The sequence below is a fragment of the Microcebus murinus genome, chromosome 24, assembly GCF_040939455.1.
Source record: "Microcebus murinus isolate Inina chromosome 24, M.murinus_Inina_mat1.0, whole genome shotgun sequence".
Lineage (NCBI taxonomy): Eukaryota > Metazoa > Chordata > Mammalia > Primates > Cheirogaleidae > Microcebus > Microcebus murinus.
The window spans coordinates 16,085,001-16,104,285 of record NC_134127.1 but is presented as its reverse complement, the minus strand read 5'-3'; the positions used below and the strand labels follow the sequence as shown (position 1 = coordinate 16,104,285).

The following is a 19,285-nucleotide window of genomic DNA, read 5'->3' as shown; positions in this document are numbered from 1 at the left end:
GGCTGGCATTGCTACCTCTTGTTCTAGATGATATTTACAACTGAGATAAATCGGGTTGATTTCATTCTGTGAAATATGTAACTGAGATGCTGTTAGAGGAGTTTCCGGCTGGTTAGTGTCAACTGTTGTAGGATTGTTTAACAAGGATGTGGAGATATATATATATATATTTTTTTTCCTGTTATGTGTGCACATCAGCCCTGTACATGTCTTGTTTTTTTGCTTGGCTGGTCTCTGTGCCTGGTGATTTTTTTTTTCCCCCCAGCTGACTGTTTTTAGTTTCCCCAGAGGCATCTCCCTTCTCCGTGGGAGAATTGTCAGTCTCTCCAGCACTTCTCATGTTTCATAATCGCCCTTGACCTGCCCCTCCAGTTTGCCAGCCTTTGGCTCTCAGTCCAGGTAGAACAGACCCTTCCTCTCTCCCAGCCCAGGTACCATTGTAATTCTTCCAACCTGAGAAAAAGATGGGGGGGAAAAAAGAACAATATAAGAGTACCTTATATTTGCAATAATTTGTAGGATCTAAAGCAGCTGCAAATAGCTTTTAATTTTAACTACTGTTTTAAATGATTATATAATCCATGCTCCAAGTTGAAAATCAAGCACTACAGAAGGTTGTACGATCCTAAGCCTCTTTCTCAGCCAGGGGTCCTTGTTCTCTCCCTGGAGGCAGCCACTCCCAGGCTGGTTGCAGATCCTTCCTGCAGTTTTCTAACCATGTGTAAACCTGTGTTGGTTTTTTATAGCCTTTTTTTTTTTTGTTACACAGAAATGAAAGCAATACTACGTATTCTTCCACACCTTACTTTTAAAAGTGAATGCGTCTTAGATTTTTATGTTAACGTGTATTTATCTACTTCAATTAAAAAAAAAATAGTCTTGTAACATTCCCTCGTTGGGTAAGGCATGATTTATTTAACCAGTCCTCTAGTAGTGGACAATTTTAGGTGGTTGGTAGGATTTTTGTGAAGCAGATATAGCTTTCCAAGACAGCTTCAGCAAAAGATAGCAAGGCTTTTGTTACTGGAGTTTAGTTAATAGTGATGTTTTGGGTACGTTTTATTTTCTGAATTTATGTTAAAATATTTTTAAAAATGTGATTGTAGTCGTGCTTTTTTTGAGTCGGAGTGCACATACAGGTGATCTAGTCTACCTTATTTTACACCAGGAAGTCTGAGGCCCAGAGAAGTGAATTCACTTGCCCAGGGCACACATATAGTGGCAGTGATGGGATTAAAACCTAGGGACCTGTATTTAGATTCTCGGGCTTGAGAATTTTGGGTTGTGAATTTTGCTGTAATTCTGTTAGACCCACAGGATAGTAGCAATGGAGAAAGAGTTTGGTGCGTGGGAAGCATTTTAAAATTAGGTAAAGCATTGAATTCTACTTTCCCCAAAAGGAATCTTTTGCAAGCTTATCCATATTGCATAGTTTTAAGTTCTGAGAAATCATCCAATAAAATGGATATTGAAGCCATTTCAGTAACTCTTATCTTTAGGACTGTGAGTATTAACTTGAGTCTGTATTCCTAATGAAGAACTTGGTGTTGGCTGCCTTGGTGGCAGTGGTGGTGACCTGGATTCCAGGAGACCTGGGTCACAGCCTTGGTTCTGCTGGTAACTAAGTGAACGACCTTGTGCAGCTAACCTCACAGAGCTACAAAATAAAAGATACTGGATGAGATGATTTCCAAGTTCCCCTTAGCTTTAAGTTCTGTGAATTTTCTAGCTATAGATTAAAAACCCTGGATGTATTACTGTACCTGGAAATTCACCTGTTCTCTCTTGTTCCTTACCTCCTACGTTCAGTTAATACTTCTGACTTACCCATTGCTCTTCAAGACATCTTGTTTTTCCCTTATCTGGTCATCAAACCTCCATCACCTTAGAATGATTATCTGTCCTCATTTGTCCACAACCAATTGGTTGCAAGAATCTAAGACTCCATCCTTTGAAGGCTTTGAGTTTTTTTAGCCCTTGCTACTACCCTAGTTCCAGCATTATTAGGTTGAAGTGTTTGAAATTGCTCTTCTTAGAAGCAAAAAGTGGCCAAATATTGACAATTCTGTATGATCCCAACCTAAGATTTTGACTGGGCTACCTGGAGGGTTTGATGTCCCGTCTGTGCCACCTTGGGCCTTTCCCTACTTGTAAACTGTCCTTCACATGACAGATTAATTCACTGGTTTGACAAAGAAGTATCAATTAGACATCCGCTGTGTGCCTGGCGCAATACTAGGTGCTGAAATTACAGCCAGGACGGTGTCCCACGACTTAAGGTGACAGACCTTCCAGTCGTCATGGTAGGGCCAGCAGCTTAAGCAAAGAACACAAGGGTTTAGTTAATAGTGATGTTTGAGGTACATTTTATTTTCTGAATTTATATTAAAACATCTTTTTAAAAATGTGATTGTATTCATAATTTTTTTAAGCCAGAATGCACACAGAGGTGATCTAGTCCACCTTATTTTACACCTTATTTTTATTCCCTTCCTCACCAGGGAAGTGAGTTTGCTTGCACAAGACACACAGTGAGTAGCGGGGATGGGACGAGGACCTGTAGATTTCAGACTAGGCGTCCTGGCAGCTCTTAGCAAGTGGAGGTAGCTTCATCCATCCATGTCTTCCAGGAGAAGTGCCTTTTAAGTTGGATCCTGCAGATCTATAGAATTAGCCAAGAAACAAAAAGCGTTCTAGATGAGAAAACATGTGAGGGCCTGGAGGTGTGAGGGAAAAGATGGCTCCCTCAAGGAGACAGAAGAACGTAATATTTTTGAACATGTTAATAGAACTTGGTGCAAGGGAGGGGCCGGCAGTCACAGGGACCCAGGCAGAGGAAGCCCTTGCATTGAACCCAGTGCAGGGAGCTGGGCACTTTGCTGTATTGTTGGGTGGCACCCATTGACAAAGTGCATCATCAAGTTCAGCATGTCATCTCCCCTGTAACTAGAGGTAAGAAGAGAAAGAGTGAATTCGTCATTTGTTCTGCCTTATGTGGCAGGGTGTCAGGCATGGGTGAAGATGTCAGGATTGGGGAGGAATCTTCTAAGAGGGCCAGCAACGACTTCACTGACTTAGCAAAGTTCTAAGCTCGGTCTGTTTCAGAATTTTACCTGAACGTGTTGGTTCCAGTTTTATAATGAGCCACTGGGTGGGAAGAAGAAAATTTTCTAAGAAATATTCCTCGCCCCTTAGAATTCAGGTTTTTTATGAAGCTGGAGATACTTGTATTAATTATCATGATGAGTGATGAAAACCATTTGTTGTTCTTGACTCAAGTGAAGGCAACTTTTACTGCACTGAGAAGTAGAATTCTTTCTGCTGAGCTGATGAGATTAAAAGCAAAAAGAAGGGATGTTTGTACATATGTATTAAGGAAAGGCAGAAATAGTATTAGAATAAAATATTTCTATTTACTTAAAGCAGAACTAAAGAGAACTATTTGACTATGTATTTATTCAGTGGGAGTCAGGCAGAATGCGGATAAATTGTTCAATTAGAATGCAGTTCATCAACTTATGTTCTTGTACTTGGTATTCACTTTTGAGACTAATAAGTGGGACTGTTTCTAGCTGCAGATAACAGGAACTTCCCTAAGAAGTAGTTTGTTTCAACTAAGGAGAGGCAGCTTTAATGTTCAGGGGCTCAGCAATGTCAGGGTCAACAGAGCTGCTATGTTCTTAGCCCTTTTCTCGTGCCTGTTGCCCCATGAACTCTCAGTGGCTGCTCTAGGAAGGAAGAAGAGGAGAAAGGAAGGGGTGGTGCCACATCACTTAAGCTTACAGCTCATTGGCTAAATCTCTGTCACATGGTGTCTCTACCTGCAAGGGAGGCTGGGAAATGGAGTATCTGACTTCTCTTATCTTTGTTGTATGTGTAGGTAGGTAGAAGATGGGTTAAGAACCTTGTCACAATATCCGCCACAGAGAAGGCAAGAGAGTTACTTCTCAGAAGCTGATAATAGCCACTTATAAATGAGGAGAGTATATAATTTAACAAGTCGAATCTTGGAACAGACCTTGCAGACTTTTGTCTATTACAGAAATTTTGGGGTGGGGGGGTTTATGATTACCTTTTTGTAATTATTTCAATTAAACTTTTAAGTTGCTTTGTTGTTTGGACGTAAGTTTTCTTTTTATTTATTTTGTTTTTTCTTTTGGATGTAAGACTTAATGTTTGATTTTAGATCTCTTGAATGAATATTCAGTTATAAAATACATTGAGAAAGAATGTTCTCAACTTTAGCTTTTATATATTTTTATTAGTGCATTTCTGGATGAATTGCATTATTAAGGTGATAGTAAATAAACTTCAGTTTCTCTTGTATTTCTGTCACACTACAAAATAGAGAAGTCAATAAAGCCATTTTAGAAAGCTTGCATAAAAACCATATACACAAGATGATTTTTTTTTTTTTTTTTTGGAGATTAGATCTTGCTCTGTCACCCAGGCTGGAGTGCAGTGGTACGATCATAGCTCACTGCAGCCTCCAACTCCTGGGCTCAAGCGACCCTCCTGCCTCAGCCTCCCGAGTAGCTGGGACTACAGGCATGCACCACATGGCCAGCTTATATTAGAATCTGTGTGTAAAAAGATAAGATTCAATCATTTGTAGAATACAGAAGTAATCAAAAGGACCAACATCAAGAATAACAGAAGAAAGATGCATGTTTCCACTGCCTTTTTGTTACCTTATCATGAATCTAGAGTCATCTATTAGGCTTCCTTGCAAGCCGACTTGAATATTTTGCTGACCTCTTGTCACACGGATTAGCATTCACTAAGAGCTGTTGTTATGAGTGGTATTATGCTTAGAACGTTTTGTCATAGATTGACTCTACGCTTCTGTGGCTATGGTGGTCTTATAGCTCTAGCTTTGATATGACATGAAAATCTGTCCTTTCTTAGTTGTGGCATTCTGTTGAAGAAGGTAGTGAGGGGTTAAATGACTTTTCATTCTTACTAGGTACTATTTTGATAAGCGTTTAGAAGTTCGGTGTTGAAGGAGATAGCACATCTTAATCTGATAGGCTTCAGATAGCTAGAGTTTTACCGACCTAAATTGTGTTTTAATGTGGTATCTACTTTCACATAAAAATGAAAAGTAAAGCCTCAATTACGGTTTGGAGTTGGATTTAGAGTGGGAAGTACAACAGTGTTTTTCATCAGAAGACTCTAGGGGAAGATGGCAAGCTATATACAGTAAATACTTAACTAGGACAATTGAAATATTCTGGTTGTGTTTCGGTCAGCAGAGAATAACTATAAATAAAATGTAATGATAGCTTTTATTAGCTCTAAAGCATGTTTCAGAGCTATAAATAATATTTTATTAATAGTGTATGCACATTACTTGTTAGGTAAAAAGATAACAGATGTGATTTTAAATCTAATATTGAATGTCACTTTTCTGTATTTGTCTTAGGTGATACTTTGGGTTATCTTAGGATATGAGGATCCTTTTTATAAAAATGAGTTACACAGCTCTGGAAGAAATTAGGACTAATAGAGCTTTCTTTTGGGTTGGAGATTGGCCTTTTTCCTATTGCTCTGGTGACCCAAATTCTAGGCACTTCTCTCTTAAATTGCTTTTCCTTTACTGGTTAAAACTTTGGAAATGAGGTTCTCTTTTTATTTATTGTTTGTGTTACAGATATTTGAATATTGAGTGTTTTAATTGGCTATCTTAATTTTTGTTTCTATTATAAGATAGTTTATTGTCTATAATACACAATGAGATTTTTTTTTTTTACCCATTTTAGTGCATTTTGGGGATTTTTTCCCCACTGAGGTTGCATGTCTGCTTGATTCAGCCATGCTGCTTTACTGGGGCCCTGTTAACAAAAAAAGTGATGTCAAGAATGCAGTGAGGGCTGGGGACTCGCAGGGCACGGCCTCATTGGCACAGCAGTGAGACGGCACCTGAGCCGGCCAGGTCAGGATATAAAAACCACAGAAGAGGCAGCATTTAAAATTATAAAATAATAAATGGACTGGAGGCTGTGACTTCAAAGAGAAGGACCGTGCAGATATTTTCTTCTTGTTTTGGAATCAGTGCCTAGTGGTGACAGAATACTATTCCTGGTACTGAATCCTTCCATGTGTTAAATTTAAACGGACACCTTGTTGGTGCATGTTGTCATTATTGAAATATTTTTTAAAAACTGCTGACATAAGCAGGCTTTGTAATACTGAGCAGTCTTTTAGGTACCTGATAAAACTGGTGAGTGAAAATGACCATTAAGACAAAAACAAGAAAAAGAAGGTCTATATGAAGGCTAGCATTTAATATTTTCAGAAGAGAAACTATATAATAAAAGAAGAGAAAAAAACCAACATTAGTGGCTGCCCATCGTGTAAAACAGCACCTTGTTAACATCAGTGGGAACTTGATGGATATGTTAAATCTTACCCTTTTCCTCGTGCCATGATCAGAAAAAAGACCTACCCAGTTTGTTCATATACAGTATGAACAACATAACACAGGATACTTATTTCCTCCTAATTTAAGTTAAAACAAAACTTCAGATTTTCAAAATTAAAATTCACATTCTTAAGGAAATATTAGAATGAAAATATCTTCATATCTTTGGAATGTTTAACATGAATCTCAAATGCTGTTACTTCCAAATTTTTTGTGTGTGTCTCATTTTTTATGGCATGCTCTTTTAGACCTGACACAATCCATATAGTTAACATGTTAAGATGGACTTTTAGGTTGTTTAGAAGTCCATCTAACTGAGGGAGGCAGTACCTTCTAAAAAGTCCTTCTGCATGTGTGAATTCTTATTTATTCTTTGCAGTTGGCAGTCTGTTCTGGGTACACAAGAGCATGAAAAATCAGCATTTTTCCTGCTGGCTGTGTGGAAAAATATTTAAGGTCAACTTTGGACGTTATTTCAGGAAAAATTTTGCAAGCATGATGAACTCCAAACAAAAAATTTTATGCGAATGAATATGCCTTCTATTCTCTAACCTGCTTTTAAAGTTTAAAAAAGTAGTAGTAAACCCTTTTACATATAAGACAAACCATTGCCACACATCCTATCAATATAGCAATGCAAAATTTTCAATGCTAAGGTGTCTGAGAGCTACTCCCCACCCACCAAGAATTGGCTTGAGTCACTTTAAAAGTTTAAACAGTGTGCTTTGCTGAGCTTAAAATGTTCCATATTCAGTAAATGCCATATCTCCCTAGAAATAGAGAAATATTTATGTGCCTCCTAAATTATGATCACTCTTCTTTTAGAGTATCAAGTAGCAAACTTGATGCAAATTTAAACTAATCATCGATGACATGAATAATAGTTTTTAGAAATATTTGAGCAAGGTTGCACAGGTTACCACGAGTTCACTGTTCACTTGCTATGGCTACAAAGTGTGCGTGTTCATGCTCTTGTGTGTTGGGGACAATCTTCAGGACGTCAGGAAAATTGCACAGCGGGTGATCACATTGGGAAGGCAAGTGAGTTTACAATAGACTGTATTTGGGTAATCAAGAGCAGTGCTGGAGAATGACATCATACCTTCCTTCCTGGAGGCATGCCAGCCCAAATCCTCCCTCCCTCTGCCCTCACCGTCGTCCCCTGTGCTAATCTCCTCTTGATGTAGTGTCCTGGCTGCCTCCTGGTCCAGGCTGGCCACTCAGTCCTCACTCTAGTCCTCTTCTACTTAAACCCCCCTCCCTCTTGTCCTGCCTGCTCCATTGCCACCGGCCCAGGTGTTTCTCTTCCTGGGCTTCTCTGCTTCCACCATACCTCCAAGCCCAGCTCACGTTGTTCCCTGCCTCCTGCAGGACAAAACCTTGCATGGCGCCCATGCTCTTAGCCCTGTTGATGTTTCCATCCCTTGCTTTTACTGTGGGAGTGCTGGCTGCATTCTGATGGATGGTGACGGGGACCTCTCTTCCCTCGTGTTTGCTGGCTTCACTTACCTGCCGGGCCCGTCCTCTGCTCACCTGTCTGCCAAACGTGTGAATGTCCACCCAGCCCCTACCTCTGGGGAGCCCTTCTTGACTGCCTGGATCTAGGTGTCCCTCTACCTATGCTCCTGCCGCACTGTGTACAGAGTTCCAGTATCTAGAAAGTTCCTCGAGAGCAAGGACCAATTTGTTAGGAAGGTATCCCATAGACATTTATGGATTGGGTGATGGTTTCATATCTCAATACTCTTGAGAACATATTTCCCAATAATTCCCATCTTAATGCTCTGTCTTTGTGAAGTGTCCCAGGGTAAACACCCATCATCAAATGCTAAGGAAACATAAAGAACTCGTGTATAGGTGTCCCTATCATGGCTTTTATGGATGTAGCTTTGGACGAAGGCAAAAAGGAATTGGCTACTTGTCCAGGCTGCTGGGAGACATTCAGAGACCCTTACCAGCCCATGAGTTCATTAGCTACATTTTATTAACTTACGGACATTACTTTTTAATGCAATATGTAGTGGAAAGTACATACCACCTGGTGACTGTCACCTTTATACAGATAGGTGGATATTTGAGAGTTGAACAGGAAGAGATTAACACCAGGGAAACATGAGTCAGAGAGATCCTGGGCGTCTTCATGTGTCCCTGAGCAATGCCATCCTCTCGTGTGATGCTTCTCCCAGGCATCAAGGCAGGTCCTCCCTGCTATAGCAATGCCACCGTGGTAGATTTTGATAAATATTTGATGAGGAAGTCAATGCATGTACAAAAAACTAGATGTTAGTTCCTGATTTCTGTGTGTAGTTTTGTGTTTCATGGAACCCAAGACAAACTCCCTTAGTACATCTTACCCCTGTCTAACTTGATTTTAATAATTTGGAAAAGCAGCAGATTCAGTAGTGGTCTGGCTTGTTTGGCCTTAGAATAAATGTGTCCTTAGCTGGTAGGATGTGATGATGGTTAGCCTGTGTCTTAACGGTTAAGTCTTGTTCTCAAAAGTTGTTTCGGTCTTGAGATGCCAGTACACATGCCCGGGAGACTTGAGGCTAAAGAATGAGCCTCTTGACCCAACTACTTGCTTTAAGAAGATGATAAGTGAGATCACTGGGCTAGTTTTAAACTTTTATTAACTTGAGGTTTCTGGGTAGAAAGATCAAGGAGAGCAAATCGTGCTGTGCAGCAATTTTTCAAGTAAGCAAATATATTTGGTTCAGGACTTTGTTTTCCTGATGGAGGTTTCTGTGTCATTAGAAGGAATCCCAGTAAGGCTGGGTCAGAGCTGACGGTGGTAATTATCTTGACGGGAGAAATCTGAGTTGGTGCAGAAGTCAACATTTAAGGTTTCTGATTAAATTGATCCTTTGAAATCAGAATGTGTCCTGTTCATAGGTATGAGAAACGAAATACGTTACCCTTTTAAATATAGCTGCATCATCAAAACAGGATCTAAGGGCAAGGTTTGGCTCAGATTATGCTAGTTTCATGTAAATAATAAATCCTGCAGGGTTTAAGGAAAACCCATGGTTTTTCAGCATTAATGAATTCCTGTATTTATGAGCCGCAGGGCTTTGAGCATTATTGGAGATTTTTGCATGCTCTCTGATCTTCCGTTGAGCCAGGAGTGAGGAGAGAGGGAAGGACGTGCAAAGTGGGTCATTGGCTGCCATGTGGGACGATTCTGTCCTTAGGGAGCACAGTATATGGAGCGGAAGATGGAGGTCACCAAGCACTTTTCCAGCTCCAGGTAGAGGGCAGTCTGTTTGGTCATATGCTGTTACGTTACAATTTGAAGACACGTTATCTTAAAAGAATATGTCAATGTGATCTTTTATTCTTAATTGTGAACCTCTTTTGAGTAGTCATAAAAACCTGTGTAATATTTAGATTCCTTTCTGGATTGCCCAAGGAAGAATTCCAGGTAGACTATGTTTTCTTGGTGGATAAGTGTTAAAGATTTAAGTCCTCAAAATTCACTTTAACCATCTTTTGAAAATAATTTTTTTTATTTTTTTAATTGTATATTTAATTTTTGAGTAGGTAATACATTTACCCCATGGTTTAAAGGTATTAAAAAAAAAAGGCTTAAGGACATCCTTCATCTGTCTGGGTTCCTAGTCTCTTCCCTGAGAAACTAAACATTGTTTTATATGTGTTATGCAATATGTTTTTATCCGGAAAAAAACTAAGAATTTTAATATTTCCTACAACAATGTTACCGTAGAAGATTCACTTCCCAGATTTTGTAAATAATTATAACCCGACAGTTTTAAAACTCTAATTTTATGTTAAATAATAGTATTGATTGGCATAGACATTGTAGAAAGAGAATCCAATGTTATTTAGGACTCAAAAAATGACAAAGCAATTACCAATCAGTAAATAAGTTTTATTTCATTTTATTTTTTTAATTTAATATATTCATTCCTTTTTTTTTTCTTTTTACAGTCCCACAGACATGTATATGGAAGTAAATAAATTTTAAAGTAAGTTTTGGTAGGACATATAGGAATGATATCAGGAGAATGAATTTATGTCTGTTGTGGTAAATCGTAGAGTCTAGAATCTAGATAGTCAAAGAATTGGGTTTTTTTTGTTGTGTTTTTATAAAATTATGACATATACACATTTATGTATAGGTTTATTTAAATTAGTCATAATGGGCTTGAACATATTAAAGTAGCATTTTGTTGGCTTATTGTATAAAGATTTTTTATTTATATAATGTGTTTCTACTCAATCCACTTTCCAAAATATGTGGGAACGGCAGCGCCATGGCATAGAAGCCTGGGTTCTGACTCTGAATCTGACCCATAGAAACTGTCTACACCAGGGCAAGCAGCTCCACACCCGTGATCCCCACTTCCCTATACAGGGTTCCTGGGAGGATCAAAAGAGAGGGAAAGTGAGAACACCCTGTGAACAGTAAAACACTATGTGATTATGATGTTACGTGACAAATATACTTTCTAAGAACACTTAGGAAATAAAGGAATATTAACCTCAGATATTTGACAAGTTGTCCAATAGATCATTTTTCATTAACATAGTGACTCTAATAATTTGTTCTTCCTTCAGGACTGTACTATTAAGACAGTATTAACTGGGTTGTTTTCTCCATATGCTATGGAAATGGCAATCACTAATAAGCCACTATTAATAATTGCTAATAATAAAGAGTAATATATAAATACTTTCCCCTGTCTTCAAGTATTAATGAAAATGCAAAGGATATTTTAGTCATTTTAGAACTGAGAATTATCATGTATTAATAGAAATATGAGTTCTTTAACCATCTAATGCAACCATAGGAAATGAAGGCGTTTTTTTTCAGATTTTAACTTGGAGTATATTGAGTATATTTTGCCATTGGTTCTTGGAACATGAATACTGAGGTTTCTTTGTCTATTTTCCTTCATGCAATCACTGTAGTAGTTTGCCCCTCCCTGAACTATGAGGAAATAATTACTAATCGCTTATAAAGCTGTCTTAGGTTTGTTTGTTACCGGAAATGTGGATGGCATAGAGAAAGCCTATTAGAATAAGGAAAGATTTTTTTCTTTATTTAACAGTTTCTAAGTGTCTTCCCCCCCCCCCAGATTTAGATGTTTTGATTATTTGACTTGTTTATTTCAAGAAGCTAAGCAGTTTGTTTCCTGTTTTTTCCGATTTTGTTTGGTATTTAAAGTGCCTGACATGTTTGGAGCAATTCCAACACTGAACAGTTTTTCATTTACAATAGAGTAATTCCCTGGGCACCATGGCATTAGGAAGAGAATAATCACAGCATGGCATCTTAGATGGATTTGGAGTGTTAGCATGTGCTTTTAAAAAAAAAAAAACATTTAGAACCATTATCCCTGCTGGCAGAAAAAGAACCAACAAAGTTTGTGTTTGATAGAAAATGGAGTGGTGTAGTCAGACGTATAGCACTGTTAACAATGAACTTGACAAGAGGCAAAATGTGAGTAGATTTTCAATGTATGTGATGATTTATTAGAGATTGGGAAATGACACATTGGCACTATAAATCTCTATAATGACCAGGCCACCCTCAGGGAAAGGATGAGATGTTTGTAGAAAATGTGGAGGAGGGAGGGAAAGACATTTCAAGTCCGACCATCTGTGTTTTTCTCTCAGCATCTGTAATCAGAATAGTTAGGAACTCTGTGCCAATTTAACTGGGAAATTAGAAACTATGAAATCAACATCACTTTGCACACAATTGTTGTGTTTCTGGGTTGCTGACTCTACTTGTTTTCGTGTTCATGACCCTCTGCTCCATGTAAATCTTTTAAAGTCAGAACCGAAGGCATCGTCTGTGTTTGTGAATTCCAGCCGTCTAGATCTCTGATTAATTCCAGTTCTCATCCCTACGCGCCCCTTATGTGACCATAACTTAAATGCTTCTCTGTGGTTTATCTGGCTGTTTCTGAACCCACGTGGTGGTGGTAGTGATAAAAATTAACATCGCGTATCTCTGTGCCTGTGTTAATTCCTTTTGCAGTTGAAAAGGGCAGGCAAAAGAACCCCAGAAGTTTATGTATCCAGACCCAGACGTCTCCAGATGTGCTCTCCTCCAAAAAATCCCTTGAATTGGCTCAGTATAAGACGAAATGCGAAAACCAGAGTGGATTTATCCTGCAGCTCAAGCAGCTTCTTTCCCGCGGTAATACCAAGTTGGAAGCATTAACAGTTGTGATTCAGCATCTTCTCTCAGAGGTAAGGATGGGTGCACCCTTGGAATCGTCTCTCTCACAGAGGTGGGGGGTGGGGAAATGGGGACAGGGCTCATGCTCATGTCTGGTGACTATCTTTAAGTCAATGATTGGAAAGATCAGGTACAATTGACGCAGTTTCAACTCACCTGCTAACTGAGTCAGTCTCCAGACATTTCGGATGGGAACATTTTCTTACTTCCTTTTCTCCCTTAGAGTCTCTTGGTTAGAATGACCATGGCAAAAAGATAATTGCCTGTTAGACTTCTATATGCTTCTGCACCTAAATTAGCATTAACTTTTTGTTCCTGCTTAATTTTTTTGTCGAACCCTATGTAGCTTTCTAGATCCCACTTCGTTTCATGCTTTGGAAAAAATGAGGTTAATTACGTTTAAAGTTTAAAGGTCAAAGAACACTTTCGAGACTCTTCCTGAAATTTCCATCCATTCCTAAAATAATCTGTGGTCCCACAAAAGCAAAGCAGATTTTCTTTGTTCATTTCCTCTTCCCCGATCATCTACAGGGATGTTAATTCAGGAACTGCTTAAAACTCGTCGAGAAAACCAAAGTGTATGTGAACATATGTTACTGATATCACAACAAAAACACTAATTATCTGAGGGGAAAACTGGAGTAAGAACATAACTTGAGCTCTTTAGATATTTTATAATCACAGTTGTTTTAAAGGTGGATAGAAATGATATCTCCAAAGAAAACTGTTCAGTTTGGTGGTTCTATGGTTCAGTTCAATCCAACAAACCTATACTGATCTCATATAGAGCCTTACTGTGAAGTGGTAGCCTATTTAGGGAGGAGGAGGCAGAGGTGAATGAGACTTGGTTTTCTCCCTTTGAGGAGCTACCAGGATAATAGATGAATATTTTACATTGGTGAATATTGGTGAATTTTACATTGTAAATGTAAAATTTTACATTTTACATTGGTGAAAATTGGTGAATATTTTACAGCTTTGTCTATGGGTTGTTTTTGTTTTTGTTTTGTTTTTTGTGTTTTTTTTTTTTTTTTGAGGAGGAGGAGAAGGTGGAGACATTTATATTTTTTGTTATAGTAGCATACAGTGTTTTTATTTCCCTTTAATCTGTAAGGAAGAAACTGAAGAGTTTGTTTATATAATAACCAAGTAAGCTCAATGGGAAACCATGTGATATCAGAGGTAGGGAACAGTTAGATTTTCTATTTTAGAGATAAACCAACTATTTTGTCTTACCATATCCAGCCTAATAGCCCCATCTTCAACTCTGTTCTCTCATTCTGTCTTCCTCATGAGATCAGTCAAGTCCTGTGATCTCTCATCCACAGTGTTTCCTGCCCTCTTCTGCCTTTGCTACGCCTACTGATGCCATCCTCGTTCAGACCCAGGACAACTGTCCCCTGGACGAGGATGGCAACTGTGTAACCTATCTTCATACTTGAACTCTGTCTCCCCATAATCCATCCCAAGCACAGCGAACAGCTTTGTCTTTCCAAAGCATTCCATCCTGCTCATGAAAACCTCCAGTGGTTCTCCGTTACCTACAGCTGATCTGTCCAATATGGCAGCCACTGTAAGGCTATTGAGCATTCGAAATGTAATCGGTGTGAATCCAGATATGCGGCAAGTGTAAAATACACAATAATTTCACAAGCTTAGAATGAAAAAAAGTTGTGAAATATCTCAATTTTTATACTGACTAAATCAAAATGATAATTTTGTATATATGTGTGTTAAATAAAATACTAAAATTTATCTTTTTCAACTTTTTTTCAATGTGGCTTCTAAGAAATTTAAAATTGCCTATGTTATACACGTTATATTTTTTTGGAAGACTCTGGTTTATAATTTGGAGACTCTATAATTTGGCACCAATTGCCTTTTTTTTTTTTTTTTTGAGACAGAGTCTCACTCTGTTGCCTAGGTTAAAGTGCTGTGGTATCAGCCTAATTCACAGCAACCTCAGACTCCTGGGCTCAAGCGATCCTTCTGCCTCAGCCTCCCAAGTAGCTGGGACTACAGGCATGCGCCACCATGCCCAGCTAACTTTTTTTATATATTTTTAGTTGTCCACTTAATTTCTTTCTATTTTTAGTAGAGATCGGGTCTCACTCTCGCTCAGGCTGGTTTCGAACTCCTGACCTTGAGCAATCCTCCTGCCTCGGCCTCCCAGAGTGCTAGGATTGCAGGCGTGAACCACAGCGCCCAACCCCAACTGCCCTTTAAAATTCGGACTCCACCACTGAGTTGCTTTAGCTGCATGTTAAAGAGATGAGGGAGAAGCAAGAGGAACTTTACATTTGTTGAATATTTACTAAACGCCAGATGGTCTTAACTTACCATATTAAATCCGCACCAAACCCACAATGAGTTGGAATTTACAAATAAGAAAATCGAGGCAGAGAATTGTTAAGTAACTTGCCTGTGATCAAACAGCTAGTGTGAGGAGAAGCAGGACTTGAACTCGGGTCTAGGATATAACCAACATGCAGCGTCCTATAGACTTCCTGTACATCTTCATCCTCTGTTCAGATACCATCACTGGGCTGCTGCCCTTGCCCCTAGCACCTGCGTGCTCAGATCTGTCATATAGCAGGTTGGCATTTAACTTACGTGGATCCAGTACACAAACAACTGAAGTAAAAAAAAAAAAAATGCAAATTAAATAAAGAAGTTAGTCTTGCCTTTCCTGCCCTGCAGTGAGCAAAAAGCCCAGGAGTAGATTCTAGAAGAGGGATAGGAATGTGCTCTCCCTTCAGGGGTCTACTCAGACCCTAAGCACTTCTTGTGGCATGAACACTGTATACTCTACACAGTCTCCTGGTGTTTAACTTTCCCCACGTACAGCCTGGCCCCTCCACCAAGCCAAATCCTTTAGCAGGTGCTCAGCTGGAGAAAGAAGACTCCAACCCTAGAGGAAAATGTTTCCTGGGTTGGATCTACCATGAGAGAGAAGCTTCGTTAGTCTGCAACACGGCAAGCTCAGTGAGTTTCCAGGACTCTTGTGCTGGGTGTGAGTTTTTCCTTACAGCTAAATTTATTTCCCAGTACCCACGTAATCGTGACTCCACTGAATACAGCTCCAAAGCACCCTCCTTAATGAAGACTTTCCCGAGCCTTCTAGGTCTACGTTCTGTCCACCTTCTGGATTCCAGGATCATTTATACCTCTCTTTCATTCTCTACTTTGTATTACAGGGATCTGTTTAGTGCTCGCTTTTGGTTTTTGAGATAGGAAATTCACTGATGGCAGGACCTGCATCTGGTTCTTAGGGAAGCACCCTGGCAGCTGTAGTAGATGCACAGTATGTACATAAATGAATAAGTGAGTGGAGAAGGGGGAACTCCAGATGTTAGATGAACATAAAGTCCTTATGTAAGCATTCTTTCTCTTTATTTTATAACTAGCAAATATTTACCGATTGCCTAATATGTACTGGGTTGCTGTTATTATAAAACAACCAGAAAGATACAACCAGGGCAAAAGTTAAGTAATTAAATTCCCTTAACCCTTTAGTTTTCTCATACCCATTATAGAAGTATCTATACTGTGTATATATCTTATGAATATGTACACATACATGTTGTATGTATGTGTTTATATTTTTATATATGTACAAATATATTTTGTTTATATTTTTATATATGTACAAATTACGTATTACATGTATGTTTACGTATATCTGGTTATTGCTAACCTTTTCTAAATGGTTTTGGAGCATTAGATTTTGGGTAAAAATGACTGATTATAGGGTATCCTGGAACTGTCACTTTTCTTGCAAGTCTGTTGAATAGCTTACCCACTTCAGCGGTGGACATATTATTACATTACATGGCAGAAGGTCTAATAAATGTCTTATGTATCTAGAAACTAATGTCACACTCATTATTTCTCAAAGAACACACCCACATTAGTTTCAGCTTTTTTCTAATTCTCAGTTTATGCTCGAACGATTGCACAGTATTCCGCACAGACAGCCGAAGTGACTGACAGTGTTGATGATAGTAATCCCAGTTTCTTTTTTTTTTTTTTTCTTTAAGCTACTAAATAAGCTGACACCAGTTTCTTAATAAAAGAGTCTATACGTGGGTTTCTAGGTAAGCCTGACTAGGACCCAGGTCACCCCCCAAATCTCTGACTTCAGAGTGCCTCCGAATCATTTTTGCAAGCGAGATCGAACCTAAAGTAGTACCTAAGCAGAGGAGGGTTTTTGAATGACATTAGCAGTCTACTGTAAAGGAAATTGTCCCCTGTGTGGGTAGGTGGTGGGGAGGAGGTCACACGTAGTACATCTGAGCCATGTGATGCAGCTCTTCGCTAAAGATGATCTCTGCTGTTGATGCTTGATCAGTAGCTAGCAAAATTCAGGCACACTGATGGGACGACAGCCAGCGACTAAGTGCCTGTGTCCCTGGGACTCCTAATTCAATTATGGTGAGTCCATTTTTTTTTTCTTGGAGCACTTCATATATTTAATGCATGAGCATAAAACATCTTTGTGTTCAGATTCCCGCCTTTCCCTTTTTTCATGTTGCGTGGAATTCTGCGGTTACAATACAAAGAGAATTAAATACACGTGTTATCTGGACTGCTAAGCGTTTATCTAAGACAGAAGCACTGGTCTAGGAGCAGCTAAATAAAAAAAATTAAATCAGTAGCTAAGTGACACAGTGCGTTTTATCATCTGTAAGTAAAGGGTAAAATACCTGGGAAGGTCAAGCTACCAGGGAGAATCAGGCAGAAACTAAGTGTTGTGTGTATTATGGGATAGGCACTGTGGTCTGCATTTTTCATATTTAGACCCTTTGGTTTTTACTATTGCATTCCTATGTTGCTTCCCCTCCGGTGAGGTCATCTGGTTTGATAGCTAACCAAAGAATTGGGCCGGGAAGTCTTAGTTCTAACTAGGTCCCAGGCTCCTTGAAGGCAGGGACCGCATCTTAAGTTTCTTCTGTGTCTTCATAGCATCTACTGTGACAAAATGCTTGGTTAGTTGGTTCTGAGTAACAGCTTGCCAACCAGTCTGGAAGCACAGATGTCCTTTCTAGGTGTTTGGGCGAAGGGATGGTGTCTGTGGTTGGCAGTTAGCATTCCCAGAAGGTTTCCCAGAGGTCCTCAAACTTTTTAAACAGGGGGCCAGTTCACTGTCCCTCAGACCGTTGGAGAGTGTGCACTGTGGGCCCGGGACGAGTCGGCTGCTAAGCAGGACAGGCAGCGATGGCAAAAACACCTGGAGGGCAGGATAAATGTGCTAGGCGGCCCGCATGTGGCCCACGGGCCATAGTTTGAGGACGTCCGGTTACACAGTGGGTCAGTGAAGAAAGCCAGGCGTTCCAGAGAGGGTGGCGTTGACAAGACTGTGGAGGTGAGACGTGCATGGCACAGGTGACTTGGACAGAAGAGGGGCTGGGAGTCTGACACAGGAGCTGGGTGAATCGGGACTATACAGTGAAGTTGTATGTTGTCTTTTTGTTTGTTTTTTAATGCATTCAATGAGAGGCTCTTTTTGAGGAAGAGAGTTTACGTGTACAACGAATATGATGTGTGGTGGCTCATGCCTGTAATCCCAGCACTTTGGAAAGCTGAGGCCAGGGGCGTCACTTGAAACTAGGAGTTCAAGACCAGCCTGGGCAACATAGCAAGACCCTGTCTCAATAACTAAATGGATGGATGGATGGATGGATGGATGGATGGATGGATGGATGGCCTGGTGGCATGTGCTGCTTGTAGTCCCAGCTGTGATCAGGTCACTGCACTCCAGCCTGGGTGACAGAGTGAGACCCTGTCTCTAAAAAAGTGTTTTAAAAATTTTTTAAAGAATATGGAACAATAATCTAGTAGCCCTCTGAAAGGTGAAGAGATGTTTTTGATAGTCCAGGAATCTGGAGGTGGCACTAATAGGGAAAGTACAATGTATTCACACACATTGTGAAGAAGGAACTGGCTGAACGGTTAATACATTTAGACAAAGAATGAGGGAGAACCTCAGGCCTTTCCTGTTGCTGCTACTGTGATTGACACAGGTTGGAAGATGTCAGTGGCTTCTGAGGCATTGGGGACAGCAAAGCCGAGTGCAGTGGGGTTGGGGGAAATGTCCACGTGCATACTGAAATCCCCTGTTCCCAACACCCTTCTAATAAGCAAAAATATCACCTGGTATATATTTGTGATAGAACATAATAGTTTTCATAAAATGATGCCTCAAAATTATACCAACTATAATTTTTAATTTTTTCATCTTCCCTTTAGTTTCTGCACATTTGAAGAGTGATTTAATTTTCTGTCTATTCTATTGGCAATTTGACTGCTATTGGAAAGTGAATTTTAAGTAAATGCACTGAATGTGTTTTGGAATTGCTTGCAAAGTTGTATTCTGGTTTTCTTGTCCCTTGAGTGACAAACTTTACTGATATTTACTTGAAGTAGATTACTAAATAAATAAAATTAAGGCTTAAATCTGAGATTAAGAGAAGTATATATTATATATACTTTTTTCTTTCATTATTATCCAGGCTGATTTTCATCAAACTTTAATTTCTACATTAGAGAACCAATTACTTCTTAATTTTTATTTAAAAAAAATTTTTTTTTTTAAAACTTTCTCTCACTGATTTGTGATTTCAGAACAACTTAATGCCACATTTTTATTT

At 39.3% G+C, this 19,285-nt stretch overlaps 1 protein-coding gene across 5 annotated transcripts in view; it reads left to right on the top strand.

The window, feature by feature from the left end:
• MTUS1 (microtubule associated scaffold protein 1) overlaps nucleotides 1-19,285 on the top strand; it is a 98,677-nt gene that overhangs the window by 54,261 nt on the left and 25,131 nt on the right. For all 5 annotated transcript variants that reach the window (XM_075997108.1, XM_075997107.1, XM_012785010.3 and 2 more), the window contains one exon: nucleotides 12,432-12,646. In XM_075997108.1, coding sequence (XP_075853223.1) covers nucleotides 12,432-12,646 — 215 coding nt within the window. The remainder of the gene's footprint in view (nucleotides 1-12,431; nucleotides 12,647-19,285) is intronic.